Source organism: Oncorhynchus gorbuscha, linkage group LG07, assembly GCF_021184085.1.
Source record: "Oncorhynchus gorbuscha isolate QuinsamMale2020 ecotype Even-year linkage group LG07, OgorEven_v1.0, whole genome shotgun sequence".
In the NCBI taxonomy this organism is placed as follows: Eukaryota; Metazoa; Chordata; class Actinopteri; order Salmoniformes; family Salmonidae; genus Oncorhynchus; species Oncorhynchus gorbuscha.
This window is the reverse complement of record NC_060179.1, coordinates 59,499,385-59,521,841: the sequence shown is the minus strand read 5'-3', so window position 1 is coordinate 59,521,841 and position 22,457 is coordinate 59,499,385. Positions and strand designations below refer to the sequence as shown.

The 22,457-nt window shown below is 43.5% G+C and overlaps 1 protein-coding gene across 3 annotated transcripts; it reads left to right on the top strand.

Moving 5' to 3' along the window:
- Positions 1-574: 574 nt before the first annotated feature.
- Positions 575-22,254, top strand: LOC124040123 (glucagon-like peptide 2 receptor). Of its 3 annotated transcripts, none has more exons than XM_046356989.1 (13): positions 575-1,294; positions 11,227-11,341; positions 11,551-11,655; positions 13,437-13,558; positions 18,194-18,300; positions 18,642-18,798; positions 19,048-19,207; positions 19,402-19,462; positions 19,631-19,697; positions 20,146-20,234; positions 20,361-20,499; positions 20,704-20,745; positions 20,961-22,254. In XM_046356989.1, exons 2-13 carry the CDS (start codon positions 11,254-11,256, stop codon positions 21,339-21,341), a joined length of 1,518 nt encoding a protein of 505 aa, XP_046212945.1. In that variant the 5' UTR covers positions 575-1,294; positions 11,227-11,253; the 3' UTR covers positions 21,342-22,254. The 3 variants fall into 3 exon arrangements, with proteins under 3 accessions (XP_046212945.1, XP_046212943.1, XP_046212944.1); XM_046356987.1 differs by having other exon boundaries at positions 575-1,616; XM_046356988.1 differs by having other exon boundaries at positions 575-1,624.
- Positions 22,255-22,457: the final 203 nt, after the last annotated feature.

The window sequence follows — 22,457 nt, the reverse complement described above, 5'->3', positions numbered from 1 at the left end:
AGTGCTATTTATTGTTACTTATACATGAGTACACTTAGGAAAAGTTTGATTTGATTTAACAGTAATGTATTTTTTTGGGCTGCACCATCTGCACAAGGAATGAACAGTAGTACAACATGTTTCTCTGGTTTATGATCCATCCTGTGTGTTTGGTCATGGCCCCTGCAGCTCCTGTGGTGCGTTTGTAGATCCATTAGACCACACAGAGATCCCATTAGTGTCAAATACTGTTGATGAGGCCCTCTTACTTTGGGAGAACCACCCACATAAAACTGCCACTGAACCTTTAGCCCCAGTCTTGGATCAACACTGCACACCTTACGGTGTGTGTGTGTGTGTGTGTGTGTGTGTGTGTGTGTGTGTGTGTGTGTGTGTGTGTGTGTGTGTGCGTGCGTGCGTGCGTGCGTGCGTGCGTGCGTGCGTGCGTGCGTGCGTGCGTGCGTGCGTGCGTGCGTGCGTGCGTGCGTGCGCATGCTTGTGTGTGTATACTTTCTGCCTGTGTGTGCGTTCCCCTCCTGGACTATAAAGTCACTCCAGTAAAATAGCTCTCCCTTGTCTTATCTTGATTGGCTGGGACAAGGCCGGGCGGAGAAAAGGGGAGGCAGACTGATGGGTGAGGATCCACAGACGCTTTCAGTCGCGTTCAGGACATCAGAGAGGACAGACAACAGAACCCTTGAGAATGAGCCTGAGACGAAGACAACTTAACCAAACACACAGCGACAGGCAGACGAGCCAAAGACAACTTTACCAAATACTGAGAAGACAATGATGACTTTGCTAATCCCCGTCAACTAGGTGAGGGACAAAGGACAAGTTAACCAATGCTTGTGAACTAGGACAGATGACAACTTTATAAAATACTAAAACTAGTGGAGATGCCGGAGGAAACGTTATCAAACTGATCACAACTTAAAAGGAGTGTCTCAGTTTAAAGCCTCAATGAGATGGGGAACATTGCTCCAAAATAATACACAACTAGAATAAGTGCCTGGATATCTTTACTAAACACCTGTCAACCAAGAGAAGAACACTATTTATTCCCAAAACATTAGTTACAGGAAGAATTTACCTTTAGAATATCAACCCACGCCTAAAAGAAGTGAAACAACAATCCTAAGAAGAAGCGGGCTCCATCTCTACCAGGCAACTATAAAAATGTACCTAAACCAATCACAAATCATCTTTACCCGAAAAACCCACTGTTTTGAGGCGAGCCTACATTGAAGAGAGAAGACACCGCCTTTCAAAAATCAGCTCAGAAGCCAAACACTGAGAGCCGCAGACACCGTGAGTAAGTCAACTTAACCAAGCACGTAAAACGTTCACAAGTCTCAAATCATCTTTACCTGGAAAACCACATTGGTGAAAGGACTGGACACTTTAGAGAAGAGGCTTGTCCATGTGTTGGTTCCGTGTGGTGTGGATGCTGAGAGGTAAGACAAGAATGAGTGTGAAGAGAACATCGATGGCAGGCGGGTCGATGAGGAGCCATCCAGCTTGTATGTAAACAAAGTGCCATACCCATGCTACGACCAGCCTGGCACAAAGGGGGGTGGGCCCTGGGGAGTACCACACTCTCTCCTTTACTCCTACTGCTCCTCTCCAGTCTGCAGGTAAGATGGTGAGCCGCGCACGCGCACGCGCACGCACACGCACACACACACACATTAATATTAAGATCACTTTATTTGTCAGCACAAAGTCCAACCAAAATCTGCTTTATCCCAACGCCCCCGAAAGACACATACAGGTTAAGTGACTTACTCAACATACAACGGCATCTAGGACTTGATAATAGAAACCCTCCGGTTGCCAGCTGACTTCCCACCAGATATTTTCCTGTCAGACCCGGGACTCAAACTGGCTGGCAACTCTCTGGTTGCTGGCTCCTCTCTCTAAACCGCTTGGGTACCTGCGGCCATATGCACACACATACACACACAAGCAGGGCACACACATGTGCATGTACTAATCTGAATTCAATTTCTCCAGAATATTGATTCTTAACCAGATTTGGAGCCATTTGATATTTCCTTTACAACTTTTCCTACTTGTTTCTTGTCAGGACGTTTTTTTTTTTGTTTTTGTTTTTTTAGCATTTATTTGAACACATATAGTATATATATAATATTCAGTAAAATATGAAAAAACAAAAACTCTGTTAAAAAAGTGAATTGAAGTAATCTCACAAATATTCCAACCTCACAACCGAGAAACATAATTTGCTCCAGATTCCAGTTCTCCTTAATCTGATTGAGAGGAGGAGTTGCTACCGTTGAACTGTTAAACCATTATCTATCTCACTGACACAGTGAGCCCTGAATTTATGGTATGAAATCTTTATTTATTTTTATGCGACTGGGATATGAATGAACTTTGGAGTTGCTTAGCAACAAGGCTATATGATAATGTACTGGGTTGCATGGCAGGGCACACATACGGCTGTGCATATCAGTCCAGACATAAATATTATGTACCAGAACAGCCAAAAACGGACATACAGTATACAGCACATAAAATACACTGACACATTTCCAAAGTATGATTCTATTTTTGTAAAAAATATAGAACAGAAAAGTACATAAAACTAAAACTCAATACCTTCAGTATTACCTTGTGTAATTACTGTAAATACATATCTTTACTCAATAGTAGCTACATACTATATGATAAACATGATCTCAGTAGAGATCTCTCTGATTTTATTCCCAGGCCCTCAATGAGATGAGCACTCTCTACAAATATGTAACTGAGTTAAGCTCAGAATCCCTTAAGTCGCTCAGTGGATTTTGAAAGTGTTTTCTCTTAAAGTAGAGGAGAGCCCCTGTACCTTCTTTTCATCCCAGATAGTAGTGAGCGATCTAACAGACAGACAGACACACACACACACACATACACACACACACTCCTGTGATAGCTGCTGTCCAGAAAACCTGATGACAAGAGACAGAAGGGGTTAATTGAAGTGGTAGAAAGTCAGGGCGCTCCTAGGATAGGACAGATCACATTGGAACAGGTGGTGATGGAGGGGGAATAGAATGGACAGGCACAAGGAGGTTACACATTTCAGATAGATATACAGTATGTATCCCCATTGGAGTGTGAAGGCAGGAAATGTTGGTCAGAGAAAGAGTACCCCACATAGAAATAGAATCCATTATATATCTATGGTACTGCACCCTACCTGTGGAATAACAAATTATAAATGGGAAAACCTTGATTCTCTGTTTACTTTACAAAAAGAAGAGAAGGGTTGGTCTGTCACTGGAATAATTGAATTTATTATTGTCATGCAGATGAAAGAGGACCCAAGAGCGACTTAACAGAAACAGAGTTTATTTAAGTCCAAACAGGGAATAACAGAAATCCTCTAGTCTGTAGAGGGGAATAACTGGAGAAGCGGCCACAGACTGCAGGTCGCTTAGACAGAGACACCTGCTCACACGCAGCATCTGATGAAGGCAAAAAACACGACAGGACAGGGCGAAACACAATCACAGCATGGTGAATACAAAACAAGGAACCGACGGGACAGGAACGGAACACAAAGGAATAAATAGGGACTCTAATCAGGGGAAAGGATCGGGAACAGGTGTGGGAAGACTAAATGATGATTAGGGGAATAGGAACAGCTGGGAGCAGGAACGGAACGATAGAGAGAGGAGAGAGAGGGAGGGGGAGAGAGGGATAGAAAAAGGGAACGAACCTAATAAGACCAGCAGGGGGAAACTTTTTTAACAGAAGGAAAAGCAAAATGACAAGATGATATAAGACAAAACATGACAGTACCCCCCCACTCACCAGCCTCCTGGCGCTCTCGAGGAGGAACACTGGCGGCAACGGAGGAAATCATAGATCAAACGGTCCAGCACGTCCCGAGAAAGAACCCAACTCCTCTCCTCAGGGCCGTAACGAAAAACGATAAGAAGGGAAACTAGGGTACTACTCTAAAAAAAAAAAATGAGAACTAGGGACAGACTGAGACACAGCAAGGGCAGGAACAAGAACAGGAGAGATGCGATGGCAGGGAACAGACTGAGACCCAGCAAGACCAGGAGCAGAAGCAGAAAAAAAATTACCAGACTTCTTCTGCGCGCAGTCTGAACACGCAGCCACGAAACGGCGCGTGTCACGCTCCTGAGTCGGCCACCAAAAGCGCTGGCGAATAGACGCAAGAGTGCCTCGAACACCGGGATGACCAGCTAACTTGGCAGAGTGAGCCCACTGAAGAACAGCCAGACGAGTGGAAACAGGAACGAAAAGGAGGTTACTAGGACAAGCGCGCGGCGACGCAGTGTGCGTGAGTGCTTGCTTAACCTGTCTTTCAATTCCCCAGACTGTCAACCCGACAACACGCCCATAAGGAAGAATCCCCCGAGATCAGTAGAAGCCACAGAAGAACTAAACAGACGGGATAAGGCATCAGGCTTGGTGTTCTTGCTACCCGGACGGTAAGAAATCACAAACTCGAAACGAGCGAAAAACAACGCCCAACGAGCTTGACGGGCATTTCATAAAGGCCAGATTTGTGCAATATACTTAAGTCGTTTGGCAGAACGGATGTACTCAAGGTTCTTATGGTCTGTCCAAACGACAAAAGGAACGGTCGCCCCCTCCAACCACTGTCTGCCATTCGCCTAGGGCTAAGCGGATGGCGAGCAGTTCACGGTTACCCACATCATAGTTGCGCTCAGATGGCGACAGGCGATGAGAAAAATAAGCGCAAGGATGAACCTTATCTTCAGACTGGAAGCGCTGGGATAGAATGGCTCCCACGCCTACCTCTGAAGCGTCAACCTCGACAATGAATTGTCTAGTGACGTCAGGAGTAACGAGGATAGGAGCGGACGTAAAACGTTCTTTTTAGAAGATCAAAAGCTCCCTGGGCGGAACCGGACCACTTAAAACACGTCTTGACAGAAGTAAGAGCTGTGAGAGGGGCAGCAACTTGACCGAAATTACGAATGAAACGCCGATAGAAATTAGCGAAACCTAAAAAGCGCTGCAACTCGACACGTGACCTTGGAACGGGCCAATCAGACAGCTTGGACCTTAGCGGAATCCATTTGAATGCCTTCAGCGGAAATAACGGAACCGAGAAAAGTAACGGAGGAGACATGAAAAGAGCACTTCTCAGCCTTTACGTAGAGACAATTCTCTAAAAGGCGCTGTAGAACACGTCGAACGTGCTGAACATGAATCTCGAGTGACGGAGAAAAAAATCAGGATATCGTCAAGATAGACAAAAACAAAAATGTTCAGCATGTCTCTCAGAACATCATTAACTAATGCCTGAAAAACAGCTGGCGCATTGGCGAGACCGAACGGCAGAACCCGGTACTCAAAATGCCCTAACGGAGTGTTAAACGCCGTTTTCCACTCGTCCCCCTCTCTGATGCGCACGAGATGGTAAGCGTTACGAAGGTCCAACTTAGTAAAGCACCTGGCTCCCTGCAGAATCTCGAAGGCTGATGACATAAGGGGAAGCGGATAACGATTCTTAACCGTTATGTCATTCAGCCCTCGATAATCCACGCAGGGCGCAGAGTACCGTCCTTCTTCTTAACAAAAAGAACCCCGCCCCGGCCGGAGAAGAAGAAGGCACTATGGTACCGGCGTCAAGAGACACAGACAAATAATCCTCGAGAGCCTTACGTTCGGGAGCCGACAGAGAGTATAGTCTACCTCGAGGAGGAGTGGTCCCCGGAAGGAGATCAATACTACAATCATACGACCGGTGAGGAGGAAGGGAGTTGGCTCGGGACCGACTGAAGACCGTGCGCAGATCATGATATTCCTCCGGCACTCCTGTCAAATCGCCAGGTTCCTCCTGGGAAGTAGGGACAGAAGAAACGGGAGGGATGGCAGACATTAAACACTTCACATGACAAGAAACGTTCCAGGATAGGATAGAATTACTAGACCAATTAATAGAAGGATTATGACATACTAGCCAGGGATGACCCAAAACAACAGGTGTAAACGGTGAACTGAAAATCAAAAAGAAATAGTCTCACTGTGGTTACCAGATACTGTGAGGGTTAAAGGTAGTGTCTCAAATCTGATACTGGGAAGATGACTACCATCTAAGGCAAACATGGGCGTAGGCTTGTCTAACGGTCTGAAAGGAATGTTATGTTTCCGAACCCATGCTTCGTCCATGAAACAACCCTCAGCCCCAGAGTCAATCAAGGCACTGCATGTAGCACCCGAACCGGTCCAGCGTAGATGGACCGACATAGTAGTACAAGATCTAGATGAAGAGACCAGAGTAGTAGCGCTCACCAGTAGCCCTCCGCTTACTGATGGGCTCTGGCCTCTTACTGGACATGAATTAACAAAATGTCCAGCAACTCCGCAATAGAGGCACAGGCGGTTGGTGATCCTCCGTTCCCTCTCCTTAGTCGAGATGCGAATCCCTCCCAGCTGCATGGGCTCAGTCTCAAAGCCAGAGGAGGAGATGGTTGCGATGCGGAGCAGGGAAACACCGTTGATGCGAGCTCTCTTCCACGAGCCCGGTGACGAAGATCTACCCGTCGTTCTATGCGGATGGCGAGAGCAATCAAAGAGTCCACATCTGAAGGAACCTCCCGGAGAGAATCTCATCCTTAACCACTGCGTGGAGTCCCTCCAGAAAACGAGCGATTAGGATCCCCCTCGTTCCACTCACTAGAGGCAGCAAGAGTGCGAAACTCAATAGAATAATCCGTCTATGGACCGTTCACCTTGGCATAAGGAAGCCAGGGCCCTAGAAGCCTCCCTACCAAAAACTGAACGGTCAAAAACCAATAATCATCTCCTCTTTAAAGTTCTGGAACTTGTTAGAGCAATCAGCCCTTGCCTCCCAGATAGCTGTGCCCCATTCTCGAGCCCGGCCAGTAAGAGTGAAATGACGTAAGCAACCCGAGCTCTCTCTCTAGAGTATGTGTTGGGTTGGAGAGAGAACACAATCTCACACTGCGTGAGAAAGGAGCGGCATTCAGTGGGCTGCCCGGAGTAGCAAGGTGGGTTATTAACCCTAGGTTCTGGAGGCTCGGCAGGCCAGGAAGTAACAGGTGGCACGAGACGTTCCTACTCTGGAACTGTCCAGAGAGGTCGGAAACCTGAGCGGCCAGGTTCTCCACGGCATGGCGAGCAGCAGACAATTCCTGCTCGTTCTGCCGAGCATGGCTCCTGGATCTCGACGGCAGTGTAACGAGCGTCTGAAGTCGCTGGGTCCATTACTTGGTCGGTTCCTTCTGTCATGCAGATGAAAGAGGACCCAAGAGCGACTTAACAGAAACAGAGTTTATTTAAGTCCAAACAGGGAATAACAGAAATCCTCTAGTCTGTAGAGGGGAATAACTGGAGAAGCGGCCACAGACTGCAGGTCGCTTCGGGTAGGCGCAGGCCGTAGTAGACAGAGACACCTGCTCACACGCAGCATCTGATGAAGGCAAAAAACACGACAGGACAGGGCGAAACACAATCACAGCATGGTGAATACAAAACAAGGAACCGACGGGACAGGAACGGAACACAAAGGAATAAATAGGGACTCTAATCAGGGAAAGGATCGGGAACAGGTGTGGGAAGACTAAATGATGATTAGGGGAATAGGAACAGCTGGGAGCAGGAACGGAACGATAGAGAGAGGAGAGAGAGGGAGGGGGAGAGAGAGGGATAGAAAAAGGGAACGAACCTAATAAGACCAGCAGGGGGAAACGAACAGAAGGAAAAGCAAAATGACAAGATGATATAAGACAAAACATGACAATTATGTTTTGTCAATGTTTTATTTGTATAGAACATTGCCAAATCATGTGGTGAGATATTTTAAAGTATCTGCCCAGTTACCTTTCAAAGTTAATATTCTGTTAACTCATGGCCATATAATAAATTGGAGAAAAAAACACTTCAAAAACCCCACCTCAACCTTGTATCTTAAAGAGACCATATAAAAAATGCTTGCTATTTCCTCATAGAGCATAACGTAATCTTAAACTGGCCAATCAGCAGTCTAGAAGAAGGTGAGCTGGCCAATCAGCGGTCTACTTGCGTTAATCTTTTTTCCGACTGGTATACGCCAACACCATTAACAATTTTGTTGTTGGGGTAGGCTCACACAATTGCAACACAGAAAAGCTGCTTTTTAACATACTTCATTAGAAAGATTTGTAAGGAAATGTACAGTGCCTTACGAAAGTATTCGGAACGACATTTATTGGATATTTCAAACTTTTTTAACAAATAAAAAACTGAAAAATTGGGCGTGCAAAATTATTCAGCCCCCTTAAGTTAATACTTTGTAGCGCCACCTTTTGCTGCGATTACAGCTATAAGTCGCTTGGGGTATGTCTCTATCAGTTTTGCACATCGAGAGACTGAATTTTTTTCCCATTCCTCCTTGCAGAACAGCTCGAGCTCAGTGAGGTTGGATGGAGAGCATTTGTGAACAGCAGTTTTCAGTTCTTTCCACAGATTCTCGATTGGATTCAGGTCTGGACTTTGACTTGGCCATTCTAACACCTGGATATGTTTATTTTTGAACCATTCCATTGTAGATTTTGCTTTATGTTTTGGATCATTGTCTTGTTGGAAGACAAATCTCCGTCCCAGTCTCAGGTTTTTTGCAGACTCCATCAGGTTTTCTTCCAGAATGGTCCTGTATCTGGCTCCATCCATCTTCCCATCAATTTTAACCATCTTCCCTGTCCCTGCTGAAGAGAAGCAGGCCTAAATCATGATGCTGCCACCACCATGTTTGACAGTGGAGATGGTGTGTTCAGGGTGATGAGCTGTGTTGCTTTGACGCCAAACATAACGTTTTGCATTGTTGCCAAAAAGTTCAATTTTGGTTTCATCTGACCAGAGCACCTTCTTCCACATGTTTGGTGTGTCTCCCAGGTGGCTTGTGGTAAACTTTAAATGACACTTTTTATGTATATGTTTAAGAAATGGCTTTCTTCTTGCCACTCTTCCATAAAGGCCAGATTTGTGCAATATACGACTGATTGTTTTTCCTATGGACAGAGTCTCCCACCTCAGCTGTAGATCTTTGCAGTTCATCCAGAGTGATCATGGGCCTCTTGGCTGCATCTCTGATCAGTCTTCTCCTTGTATGAGCTGAAAGTTTAGAGGGATGGCCAGGTCTTGGTAGATTTGCAGTGGTCTGATACTCCTTCCATTTCAATATTATCGCTTGCACAGTGCTCCTTGGGATGTTTAAAGCTTGGGAAATCTTTTTGTATCCAAATCCGGCTTTAAACTTCTTCACAACAGTATCTCGGACCTGCCTGGTGTGTTCCTTGTTCTTCATGATTCTCTCTGCGCTTTTAACGGACCTCTGAGACTATCACAGTGCAGGTGCATTTATACGGACACTTGATTACACACAGGTGGATTGTATTTATCATCATTAGTCATTTAGGTCAACATTGGATCATTCAGAGATCCTCACTGAACTTCTGGAGAGAGTTTGCTGCACTGAAAGTAAAGGGGCTGAATAATTTTGCACGCACAATTTTTCAGTTTTTGCTTTGTTAAAAAAGTTTCAAATATCCAATAAATGTCGTTCCACTTCATGATTGTGTCCCACTTGTGGTTGATTCTTCACAAAAAAATACAGTTTTATATATTTATGTTTGAAGCCTGAAATGTGGCAAAAGGTCGCAAAGTTCAAGGGGGGCGAATACTTTCGCAAGGCACTGTATAAGTCATATTTCATAGAAATCTGGAAACACTGGGCAGTCACTTTACATTTTGGACCAAGATCATGATTAGGCATAAGGTTGTGTTTACACAGCAACCCTAAGAACACAAATCAGATTTTCTTTATACTTCAGAAATTTTTTGGACTGTCCACACAGTTTTACATGTGACCAAAATCAGATTTGTGCATTCACATTGATGTAGCCTCTGAAGTAGCAAACAGATGTAAATGCTCATTTCCCATCACTGCTACTGTAATGTTGGGGTGCTTGTCAGGGTAAAAACAGGGCATGCGCAATAGTGTGCAATAATGATGCATTCATAGCCAAGTGGGAAGGTGGTATTTACCACATACAACTGGGAATAATCCACTTGAATGCCCCTCGTAATTACTAGTTGGAAACTCGTCTATCATCCCTGAGCTCCGACTTGTCCCACATGCTGAACTCTGACATCACCTACTAAGGAATTTACCTCGATAACAGCATTTTCTGCAGTTAGATGTAAAAACTAAACATTATTTATAAAATCTCTTCTGTTTTTTGAACGCTATAATTGGTTTGCAATCATGATGTCTGTACTTACAGCTTGTTGGCCATTAGCCAATCAGCGTTTCTCAATTAGTTCAAAGCACATGAATGGATCCAACTGGTATTTACAAATTCACAACTGTTAATGACCACCTTTCCACTTGGTTATGAACGCAGCATCAAACTACTTAAGAGCAAAAAAATCTCATCTGAGCGTCCAGACAGAGGTTGCATATGGAGGATCGGGTTTGTATCAGGATTCAGATTACACAGGAAGCCTAATTCTGATCTTTTACCCAATCATTGGATACAAAATCTGAATTGTGCTGCCTGTGTAAACACAGCCATATGGAGGTGGTACTGTATGAACTGGAAGTCAAAAGAATAGATTCCCTATAGTTATTTTTGATGTTTACACATTAGGGAAAGACCAGATAGATATCAGATATGCAAATAATTGTCCAAAGATCATAATCGGGCTGCCTGAGTAAACGCAGCCTAACTGAGTAACTGCTGGTCAAATCTCACATTTTGATTTCTCTTCTCAGAGTAAATGAAACAGGTGCATTTACTTCTATTAGTTTAGACCACATGACATTAGGGTCTCGATTCAATCTGTATCGCCGAAGTTCAACACTATAGCACAATTTAAAATTTAAGACAATGTTCCTGCGTCTGCGGAGACTGCATTCAAGGTTAGCCTTGCAATCGTAAATGACCTTTACATTTCAATTGTACTACAGTGCTGAACTTCGGCAATACGGATTGAATTGAGCCCTAGGCTAAGAAAGATGGAGGCTGGGTAGTTAGATAGCTCAACAGGAATTCTACTCAAATACTGCCATCTTGTGGACTCTCACTAAAACCACATTCCCTTCAGTCTTCTTGGCACCTTGTTGGGGGTGGTAAAAATGTATAGTTTATCATAAAATATTCCTCTCTTTATAACTGTCTTATTTCACATGAAAGGTGGTGGACTCTGTGATTAATTTGATTTTATTAGGATCCCCCATTAACTGACGCCACGAAGATGAAACTTGAAGAGTTGATCTCTAAACGGAATGAATATAGGGAGAACTGCACCAGGATTTTAGCAGAAAGCATCTTCTCAGAAACTGGTGAGCAGTTTGTTTTTGGCAATGGCCAGTTCCATGTATCATTCTGCCATTCTTCCGCTACAATGTGTATTGTCATTTAATTGCAGCCAGATTGTCAGGGCAGCAATTGATCTATATGGAAATCCATTTCCTGTTAATTAAGCAATAGAACTTTATTATTGATGTACTTTTCTGTTTGTCTCTTACTCTACACTTGTTTGTCCTGTCAGGAATCTACTGTAACGGGATGGTTGACGTGTTTGTGTGTTGGCCCCACTCAGCCCCCGGTAACGTGTCAGTGCCCTGTCCTTCCTACCTTCCCTGGATTACAAAGGGTGAGTCTGGAGGCTTCATTCGGGCTAAATCAATCCATCAAATGCAATTTGGATTCAGAACTAACCATTCTACCGAAACAGCCAACTGTGCATTAAACATTAACTGGACATAGGTGGTGAAGTCAGTCTTTTTGGATCTTAAAAAGGCCTTTGATACTGTGAATCATGAGGTCCTCCTATCCGAACTATCCTCCCTTAAATGTGTCCACTTTAGTCATTAGTTGGATGTATTCCTATCTGACAAACAGAAGTCAATGGGTTTGTTTTGGGGGACACTTCGGGGTCCTGCAAGGGTCAATATTAGGCCCCCTTCGGTTTACTCTCTATATAAATGATCTCCCACTTGTTTGCCCACAAGTTAACATGCAGATGTATGGGGACGATACAGTTCTGTATGTGCACTCAAAAATAGACAACTAGTTGTTAACAAGTTAACTGAAGCTATGGTACATGTTTCTACATGGATGACTAATTCTTGCCTGCATTTAAAGACTGTTTCTATGTACTTCTCTAAGAAATCCATTGATTCTTCCCAACAAGCTGTTCTTGTTAATGAGGAGCGTCTGAAAGTTGTCCAATTTCAGGTATTTCGGCGTAATTTTGGACTCCAACTTGATATTTAAGAAACATGTGAAGAAGGTGCTTAACACAGTCAAGTTTGGATTATCCAACTTTAGGTTTATAAAACTATATATTCATGCTATATTTACATTTACATTTACATTTAAGTCATTTAGCAGATGCTCTTATCCAGAGCGACTTACAAATTGGTGCATTCATCTTATGACATCCAGTGGAACAGTCACTTTACAATAGTGCATCTAAATCTTAAAGGGGGGGGGGGAGAAGGATTACTTATCCTATCCTAGGTATTCCTTAAAGAGGTGGGGTTTCAGGTGTCTCCGGAAGGTGGTGATTGACTCCGCTGTCCTGGCGTCGTTCTCACATTTGACATATTGCCTCACATGCTGGTCACAGGCGGGAGCTACTATTCTGAAAGCAATTGAATCACCTGATAACAAACCAAACAGTTACCACCATTGTCATACAATTTACATACATCATTTATTTAGTCTGTATAGCTTTACGCAGTATGTAGATGCAAGCCTTGTCTTTAAGATCCTCCACCCCTATGCCGGCATATCATGTTCAAGGAAAGCACCTCCAGGATAACAGAGCAGTAAACTAGAGGGAATTGCGTTGTCCCTTTTCCACACAGTAAAATCAGTCAATCGGCCTTCTCTGTTAGAGCTACAATACACTGGAATGCAATGCCCATGGACTTGAGAAGCTGCACTGACTCTTGTATTTTTACATTGAAAATTGAAAACATGGCTCAAATCTATCCAAACCTGTACACATGAGTTATCTGTGATTCCTCATATGTAAGACGACAGTTGATGATAGTGTTGTTGTTGTTAGAATGATATATTTTGTATTGTTTCAGTGAGTATTTATATTGTGGCTGTGAAAAGACCCTTACATGCTCAGGGACTACAGGTGAAAATGAGCTTTTGGCTAACCCCGGCACATTTACATGGCTGTTTCATTATTGTAATATTGATGTTGATTTATGTGCATTGTCCCGTATGAATAAATAAATATCACACCTATCCATGCATTCTCTATCTATAAAGTCACTTGATGGCACAACATCATAACATTTCATATAGTACCACACGCAATTAGAAGCACAGTTAAACGTGCCTTCCAACATGGTTGGAACATGAGCAAATCTCTCCATAACCGATCTAGTCATTCCTCTTCTCTTCCTGACCCAGATGACTCCAGGAGAGTGTACATGGAGTGTCTGTCCAATGGGTCCTGGCGACTCCAGGAGAATTCGACGGATGTCTGGCGAGAGAAGACAGAATGTGATGACCAAGACTTCTTTAAACCCGAGGTGAGGAAAAGGCTGTGAGAGGAAACGAAGTGGAAACTTGCCTTGCATTTGGAAAAGGCCTTGCAACTGAAACGTCAACAATAAATCATACCCCAGTTGTATTTTATTAGGGATCCCCGTTAGCTGCTGCCAAGGTAGCAGCTACTCTTTCTGGGTTGAAGACAAATTAAGACACTTATATTACACATAAAACAAAAGATAAAACAGTGCATCATGTAATACTGTCACACCACCACATATCCACAACACAACATGTATGATACCACTATACAACAATATTACAATGTAAGTGTGTGTAGAGTGCATGTTTCAGCACCCATGTGCGCATGCGTGTGTCTGTACCTGTGTGTGTGTCTCTTCACAGTCCCTGCTGTTCCATAAGGTGTATTTATTTCTGTTTTTAAATCTGAATCTACTGTTTGCATCAGTTACCTGATGTGGAATAGAGTTCCAGGTAGTCAAATCAAATAAAAATTTATTTGTCACATACACATGGTTAGCAGATGTTAATGCGAGTGTAGCGAAATGCTTGTGCTTTTAGTTCCGACAATGCAGTAATAACCAACAAGTAATCTAACTAACAATTCCAAAACTACTACCTTATACACACAAGTGTAAGGGGATAAAGAATATGTACATAAAGATATATGAATGAGTGATGGTACAGAGCGGCATAGGCAAGATACAGTAGATGGTATCGAGTACAGTATATACTTATAAGATGAGTATGTCATGGCTCTATGTAGTACTGTGCACCTCCCATAGTCTGTTCTGGACTTGGGGATTGTGAAGAGACCTCTGGTGGTCTTGTGGGGTATGCATGGGTGTCCGAGCTGTGTGCTAGGTGTTTAAACAGACAGTTCGGTGCATTCAGCTTTTCAACACCTCTTACAAAAACAAGTAGTGATGAAGTCAATCTCTCCTCCACTTTAAGCCATGAGAGATTGCCATGCATATCATTAATGTTAGCTCTCTATGTACAGTCACACTGCCCTGTTCTGAGCCAATTGCAATTTAACTTAGTCCCTCTATGTGGTACCTGACCACACAACTGAACAGTAGTCTAGGTGCAACAAATCTAGGGCCTGTAGGAGGGATAGTTGTAAATCATGCAGCCCCTTGTCACGATCACAGATTTTAGAGAAACAACAAATGTCGGTACATATAAGTGTCTAACATCGGCTGAAAGCTTAAATTCTTGTTAATATAACTGCATAGTCCAACTTACAGTAGCTATTACTGATTTTAAAAATGCCATGCTATTGCTTGAGTAGAGCTCCTAACAACAAAACACTTTTTTCACCGCAATAGGTTTGATAAATTCACCTCTGAAGGTGAAATGTGTACTTACATTCTGAAATCGTGCTCTGATTTATCATCCAAAGGGTCCCAGAGATAACATAGTGTTGTGTTGTTAGATAAAATCATTTTTCATATCCTAAAAAGGTCCATATGGCATCCACGATCGATTTTACATTTACATTACATTTACATTTAAGTCATTTAGCAGACGCTCTTATCCAGAGCGACTTACAAATTGGTGCATTCACCTTATGACATCCAGTGGAACAACCACTTTACAATAGTGCATCTAAATATTTTAAGGGGGGGGGGGGTGAGAAGGATTACTTTATCCTATCCTAGGTATTCCTTAAAGAGGTGGGGTTTCAGGTGTCTCCGGAAGGTGGTGATTGACTCCGCTGTCCTGGCGTCGTGAGGGAGTTTGTTCCACCATTGGGGAACCAGAGCAGCGAACAGTTTTGACTGAGCTGAGCTGTACTTCCTCAGTGGTAGGGAGGCGAGCAGGCCAGAGGTGGATGAACGCAGTGCCCTTATTTGGGTGTAGGGCCTGATCAGAGCCTGGAGGTACTGAGGTGCCGTTCCCCTCACAGCTCCGTTTAGGCAAGCACCATGGTCTTGTAGCGGATGCGAGCTTCAACTGGAAGCCAGTGGAGAGAGCGGAGGAGCGGGGTGACGTGAGAGAACTTGGGAAGGTTGTGCGGCTGGAAAACACTAGACGGGCTGCGGCGTTCTGGATGAGTTGTAGGGGTTTAATGGCACAGGCAGGGAGCCCAGCCAACAGCGAGTTGCAGTAATCCAGACGGGAGATGACAAGTGCCTGGATTAGGACCTGCGCCGCTTCCTGTGTGAGGCAGGGTCGTACTCTGCGGATGTTGTAGAGCATGAACCTACAGGAACGGGCCACCGCCTTGATGTTAGTTGAGAACGACAGTTTGTTGTCCAGGATCACGCCAAGGTTCTTAGCGCTCTGGGAGGAGGACACAATGGAGTTGTCAACCGTGATGGCGAGATCATGGAACGGGCAGTCCTTCCCCGGGAGGAAGAGCAGCTCCGTCTTGCCGAAGTTCAGCTTGAGGTGGTGATCCGTCATCCACACTGATATGTCTGCCAGACATGCAGAGATGCGATTCGCCACCTGGTCATCAGAAGGGGGAAAGGAGAAGATTAATTGTGTGTCGTCTGCATAGCAATGATAGGAGAGACCATGTGAGGTTATGACAGAGCCAAGTGACTTGGTGTATAGCGAGAATAGGAGAGGGCCTAGAACAGAGCCCTGGGGGACACCAGTGGTGAGAGCGCGTGGTGAGGAGACAGATTCTCGCCACGCCACCTGGTAGGAGCGACCTGTCAGGTAGGACGCAATCCAAGCGTGGGCCGCGCCGGAGATGCCCAACTCGGAGAGGGTGGAGAGGAGGATCTGATGGTTCACAGTATCGAAGGCAGCCGATAGGTCTAGAAGGTCTATTTAGGTCTATTTTGTATTTCCACTCGTTCAATTTATCTTTATCTTAGCCACGTCGCAGTTGCAAATGAGAACTTGTTCTCAACTAGCCTACCTGGTTAAATAAAGGTGAAATAAAAGAAAAAGAAAAAGAAAGGAGTCTTTGAACATCTAACCCTAAACATTGTTTCAACCAGTCAAATCACGTTCATATGTATTCCTCAGAGATCCTAGAACGTAACCAGACTCCACTATATCATTAAGGGTGTAGTATATCCTATAGGACACCAAATTTGGTCAGAAGCGACGCCTTCATGGCACGCCGATGATGCTGGCGGTCTTCACTTGATCGACTCTAACTTTGTCAAATAAGCACCAAACAAAGCTAGCTAGATAGCCAATGAGCTGGGCTTTATGGGAGTCTCCGGGAATCTGTCCCCGTATCTGTCGCAAAATGTAGCTGTTAACCTTGTGCGACAGCCAGCCTTTTCCTTTTGGACAAAAATTAAAAGAATATGGAGAGTTATAAAGTTATGAAAATTGGTTATTTGCAAATGTTTAACTTATAATATGGCTACTAATACTGGAAAAACTAAATCAAAGTCCAAGTATACAGATTTGATGATATTCTTGCAGAAAAATGTAATATGAATGTAAACATCTCCTTCATGATTTGCCCAAATGTACCTGGGTAACTTCACACTAAATGTCATGTAGTTTGCTCATACTTCAAGTTATTGAAAAAAAGTGGGCTATCCCTAAGAAGTTTTTAACTACTGTTGTATCAACATGTTTTGACGCTGAAAGTTTATAATCCAGGGTTTCTCCAAGCTGTTTAGTCACATGTGTTTAGTCACATCAACTCAAATTCCACATAATTCATTACAATATTTAGTTGTGGTGTAGGGTTTAGTGAATGATTTGTCTCAAATACAATGCTTTTAGTTTTTTTAATATTTAGGACTAATAGGCTGACCACACTGCTCGCGTCGCGTCAACGAGCGTCTGCGTTGCCACGGGGTAAAATAGAACTCCTTTATATTTCTGACACAGATCGCACTGCAAGTCCTGCCTCTCCCATCTCCTGATTGGTTTATATAAGTGGGTACCCATGTGCCATTGGTTATACCCACGTGGGTGATTGAAAGACAAACTGTGTTGCCGGTCGGTGTAGTAATTCTATGAAAGTTTAGAAGCCAATCACTACATAAGTTCAAAGATGAAAAGGCCTGGAAAGAGGAGAGATGACTAGAAACGATTCGGTTGACTGTTTAATATGTGGATTAATTGTCGGAGTAGAGAACCTTGTACATTTCAGGTAAAATAACAACTCAATGTTTATATCCCAGGACAAATCATCTAGCAACAGCAAGCTAGCTAAATTGTTTTGATATTTTAACCTGTGTGTCATGATCGCGTTTGGTGTGGGGGGACAAAATAAATGTATGCACGATGGCGCACGATGGCGCTCACACCCAGCCGATGGCGCTCACACCCACCCTACCCTTGAATGAGTAGGTGTTCTAAAACATTTGACCGGTTGTGTACATTATCAACCATTTAACACATTATCCAGAAACTGACTGTTAGCACTTGGTGGTATATAGCGGCTTCCCACCAGAATGGCCTTTAGGTGAGGCAGATGAACCTGTAGCCATATTATTTAAACAGTAGTTAACAGGAGATCCTCTCTAAGCTTTACAGGAATGTGGTTCTGAATAGTGTATAAACGGCAACACTGATCTTTTGGCATTTCTGTCTTTTCAGTAGATGTTATAACCATGTATTGCTTTCATTGTATCAGTGAAATTTGAATTTCTAAGTGAATTTCAGAGGTAAAGGTCAATTGCCTATTTTTCACTTCTTTTTTCCCCCATGTCTGTGTCTTTCAGGAGGATGAGTGGTTTCGCCATGCAGCCCTTAGGGTCATCTCCATCATCGGCTACTCTCTGTCTCTCTCCTCCCTTTCTCTGGCCACTCTGCTCATGGGCATTCTTAGGTTAGTGTCAAGGGGCCAGAGCACAGGGGTCAGGGGGTTAGGCACATGTTAATGATGATCATGATGAATTCTACTATTGTAGGCTGATGACACAACTGCAAAGCAATAACATACTCCTTAGTCATGGCATTGATTCAATGTCATTAATTGATAATACAATATAAAACAGATACCAGGGGAAGCAGAATCACAAGATTACAGATCATGTTATCGATCACTATAAACCACAATGGATTGCCTATGTACTGAGCATTCATCTTAGTCGCATAATCACAAAATTAATTTCCACACTAAATAGGCAGTGGTGGGTTTGAGTCAATGCCAACCTCTGTCTCTTCCAGGAAGCTCCACTGTACGAGGAACTACATCCACATGAATCTGTTTGTGTCCTTCATGTTGAGAGCCATGGCCGTCTTCATAAAGGAGATCGTGTTACATGTCATGTACACCAGGCTACCCAGTGACGACCAAGGGTGGAACTCATACTCCAACTCAGTGGTACTCATGTCCTGGAGAGTTTGTTTTAAAAAAAAATCTATAAAAACATTACATTTTCAACCATGCTGGCCTTCAGGATACTTATTTCTTATGATAGAAGAAATCTCGGGCACCCAGAACCAAATCTCAGGTGTGCTCTTACGTTAACGTCTGTCACAAGAGACTATGATGTAAAGTACATTTATTCATCAAGGATAAATAAGGCAATGTCATATATCATATTTAATCTAATATCTCCTCTTCCTGTAGATAACAGTGGTATGTAAGGCCTCACGGGTGTCTATGGAGTATTTTGTAGCCTGTAACTACTTCTGGCTCCTGGTAGAAGCAATCTTCCTCCAGACCCTCCTCTTCACCGACGTCCTCACCAAGAGACGGCTGCTCAAGAGATACATGCTCATTGGCTGGGGTATGGTTCTAAATGTTTATAAGATACATGTTAATTGGCTGAGGTAAGGCGCTAATGTTTAAGAGACACATTCTGATTGGTTGGGGTGTAAGGCTCTAATTTTTGAAAGGCACATGTTCATTGGATAGGGTAAGGCTATAATGAAGATAGATTGACAACTCATGGCAACAAAATACTTTTGCTCTTGCAAAAAGGTACTCCATTCGTGTTTGTGGTGCCATGGACAGTGAGCAAAGTTTTATATGAAAATAAAGGGTAAGTATTTTGGGATAATTAACACCACTCATTTCAAGACTTCTGGTCATATTTCTGTCTGTTCGCATAAAGTAACCAATCAGTACTGATCTGTGTAAATACCCAATAGTCTATGATACAAGCTGATGCTGTAGGCCCAAATCTCGCTTGAATCTCTCCTGTCCTAAGGTGCTGGAACAATGAGAATAGATGGATCTGGTGGATAATAAGGGGACCCATCACTTTATCTGTGCTGGTGAGTAGCAACCTACAATATACAACCTATAGCAACCTCCTGTATCACCACTCAAATAATGCTCCACTGATATCTAAGAACGTGACACAACGATAAATCGTTTATCAAACCATATGACTCCACAGTGTACGCCAAAAGTGCACAAGACTGACACACTGGGGGCATCAGCTCTTGTGAGATTTCCTGGGATTCTTCACTGATTTCACACCGATTTTGGGATGTCTAAGATCAATAGTTGAGACCATGTGACATAGACGTCAGCCAGAGCAGTGGGTGTCAGAAGCAGTCACAAGCATGTCATATAGGGCAGAATGGTTAGGGTGCACTGATCCCAATAAGATAGGGTTTCTCCTCTTAAAGACACAGTTTACTTTTTACACACCAGCCTAAAAACATAAGCATCTGCTACTGTTTTACAGAAGAATAATATACTTGATTTGTGTTGCAGGTCATTTTCTACATATTCATCAAAATACTAATGTTGCTGCTCTCAAAGTTAAAGGCAGACCAAGTGAAATTCACAGACTACAGATACAGGTAGAGTACGGTCACTCTAAAGGTTTACTCTGATCTTTGACAGTAGTAGCCAGCACCCTCGAGCAACTATTTATTTGAACCCCAGTACAGTCTGAATGCCAAAACTCCTTTCCTTTTCTCTGTTAGCTTGGCCAGGGCTACGATAGTCCTGATCCCTCTACTGGGGATCCACGAGGTAGTTTTCACTATACTGATAGACGAGAGTGTGGAGGGAAGCAGCCGCTATGCCAGGAACTTCATTAACCTCACTCTTAGCTCCTTCCAGGTAAGAGCTGATAACAAAATGGCCACCTTCCACAAGAACATAACAAGTGTTTAATTGTTCCTGTTGAGTAAAGAAAGGAAAACATCCTGATCCCATTAAGAACTGCATTTAGAGGAAAATAATTTGTCTTGATAATAAATGCAAATGGCCGGGTAGAGTTTGCTACCTTGAATACAATCCTTATGTGTCATACCTCTCTCTCAGGGGTTCTTGGTTTCTGTGCTGTACTGCTTCGCCAACGTAGAGGTAACTATCCACAAACTAGCTGTTCAATTTACTGTAGTTTTGTGCTGGTTTTCCATCCTTTTTTAAAAACATTGAGTTGGTTCTTTTTTTTCTCACACACCTTGTACACTGGACTAGTAAGAGCCTAAGTGTTAGCTCAACAAATCGTTCTAATCGTAATATAAAATAATAAATAAATACAAATAAAAACATAAACCAAAATCTGTTATCTCCAGGTCCAGACAGAGCTGAAAAAGCGATGGCAGCTCTTCCTGTTCACAAACCACTTCCAGGTCACGCCATGCATCGACTTCCGGGGCGAGCCCCTCAAACATCTGTGGAAGTGCTCTAGAGGCCGACGCCCCCATGGCTCCCAGCAGAGCGAATCATACGAGGAGGGGGGTGGGCCTGCCACACACTCCCACTTGCTGCAGGTGGCCTTGCAGGGGCAAGGAGGGCGACGAGAGGTGGAAGGAGGGGAGGTGGCAGGGTGGCGAGATAGGGAGAGAGACACGGGAAGATTGGAGTTCCACACCAGGAAGAGCCTGTCAAGTAGCGATGGAGAGATGACGCTGGGAGAGACCATGGAGGAGATCCTGGAGGAGAGCGAGTTCTAACCTCCTCCATCTTGTGGACACTCCCTGTCCTGGTTGGTTAGGTTACTTTGTAAATATAATCTGTTACAGTTACCTGTCCAAAATTGTAGTCAGTTGTGTAACTTTTGGATTACCCAAACTCAGTAACACAATCTGAATACTTTCAGTTACTTTTGGATTACTTTCCCCAGAAGAGGCGTTAGAAGAAGACAAAAAGGATCCATCAAACACATTTGGTGTGTCATCATAGTGGTCTCTGATTTGTGGTCAGCCACACTCAGGTGGAACGAACTTGCCCCTTTTTTCAATACAGAATTGATTGTCATTGAGAAAACCGAAACAAACATCCTTTCTGAATTTAAAAGTAATTCAAGAAGTAGTCATCTAGTTTCTCAAAAGTATCTGTAATCTGATTACAATATTTTAGCTGGTTTTTTGTAATCAGTTACTCCCAAACCCTGCTACCTCCCTTTCCGGACTGTTATGAATTGTTAAGGTGCCTTGATCCTGACAGATGGGGAGAATCTCAATTGCGTACTCCTTGCGTCTTCTCTCCTCGCGTCCTTCTCAAAACCCATTTGAGGAGAAGGTCAAAGGGGAGAACCCTGGTTTTCTCATCCAATTGGGTTTGAGAACGAGGCGAGGAGCGAGGACGTGATACTAGTCCTCGCTTGGATAGACAATGAGATTGGTGTTGTTGTATCTTTGTACAGATTCTTTGTATGGTACCTTTGTGTATCGTTTTGTTTACGTGGATGTGAGTCATGTTCCACTATAAAAAAAATATGAGTTTTATGAAAAATCATAATTACATACACTGAGTGTACAAAACATGCTCTTTCCATGACAGACTGACCAGGTGAATCCAGATGAAAGCTATGATCCCTTATGGATGTCACTTGTTAAATCCACTTCTATCAGCTTAGATGAAGGGGATGAGACAGGTTAAAGAAGGATTTTTAAACAATGACACAATTGAGACATGGATTGTGTATGTGTGCCATTCAGAGGGTGAATGGGCAAGACTAAATATTTAAGTGCCTTAGAACGGGGTATGGTAGTAGGTGCCAGGCGCACCGGTTTGAGTCAAGAACTGCACCGCTGCTTGGTGTTTCACTCTGAACAGTGTGTATCAAG

Coding starts and splice junctions, on each gene's coding strand:
- LOC124040123 (XM_046356987.1), top strand. CDS start 1,527: ATGCTACGACCAGCCTGGCACAAAGGGGGGTGGGCCCTGGGGAGTACC. Junction 19,463..19,630: donor GTTTTATATGAAAATAAAGG/GTAAGTATTTTG, acceptor TCCTGTCCTAAG/GTGCTGGAACAATGAGAATA. Junction 20,746..20,960: donor ACTGCTTCGCCAACGTAGAG/GTAACTATCCAC, acceptor TGTTATCTCCAG/GTCCAGACAGAGCTGAAAAA.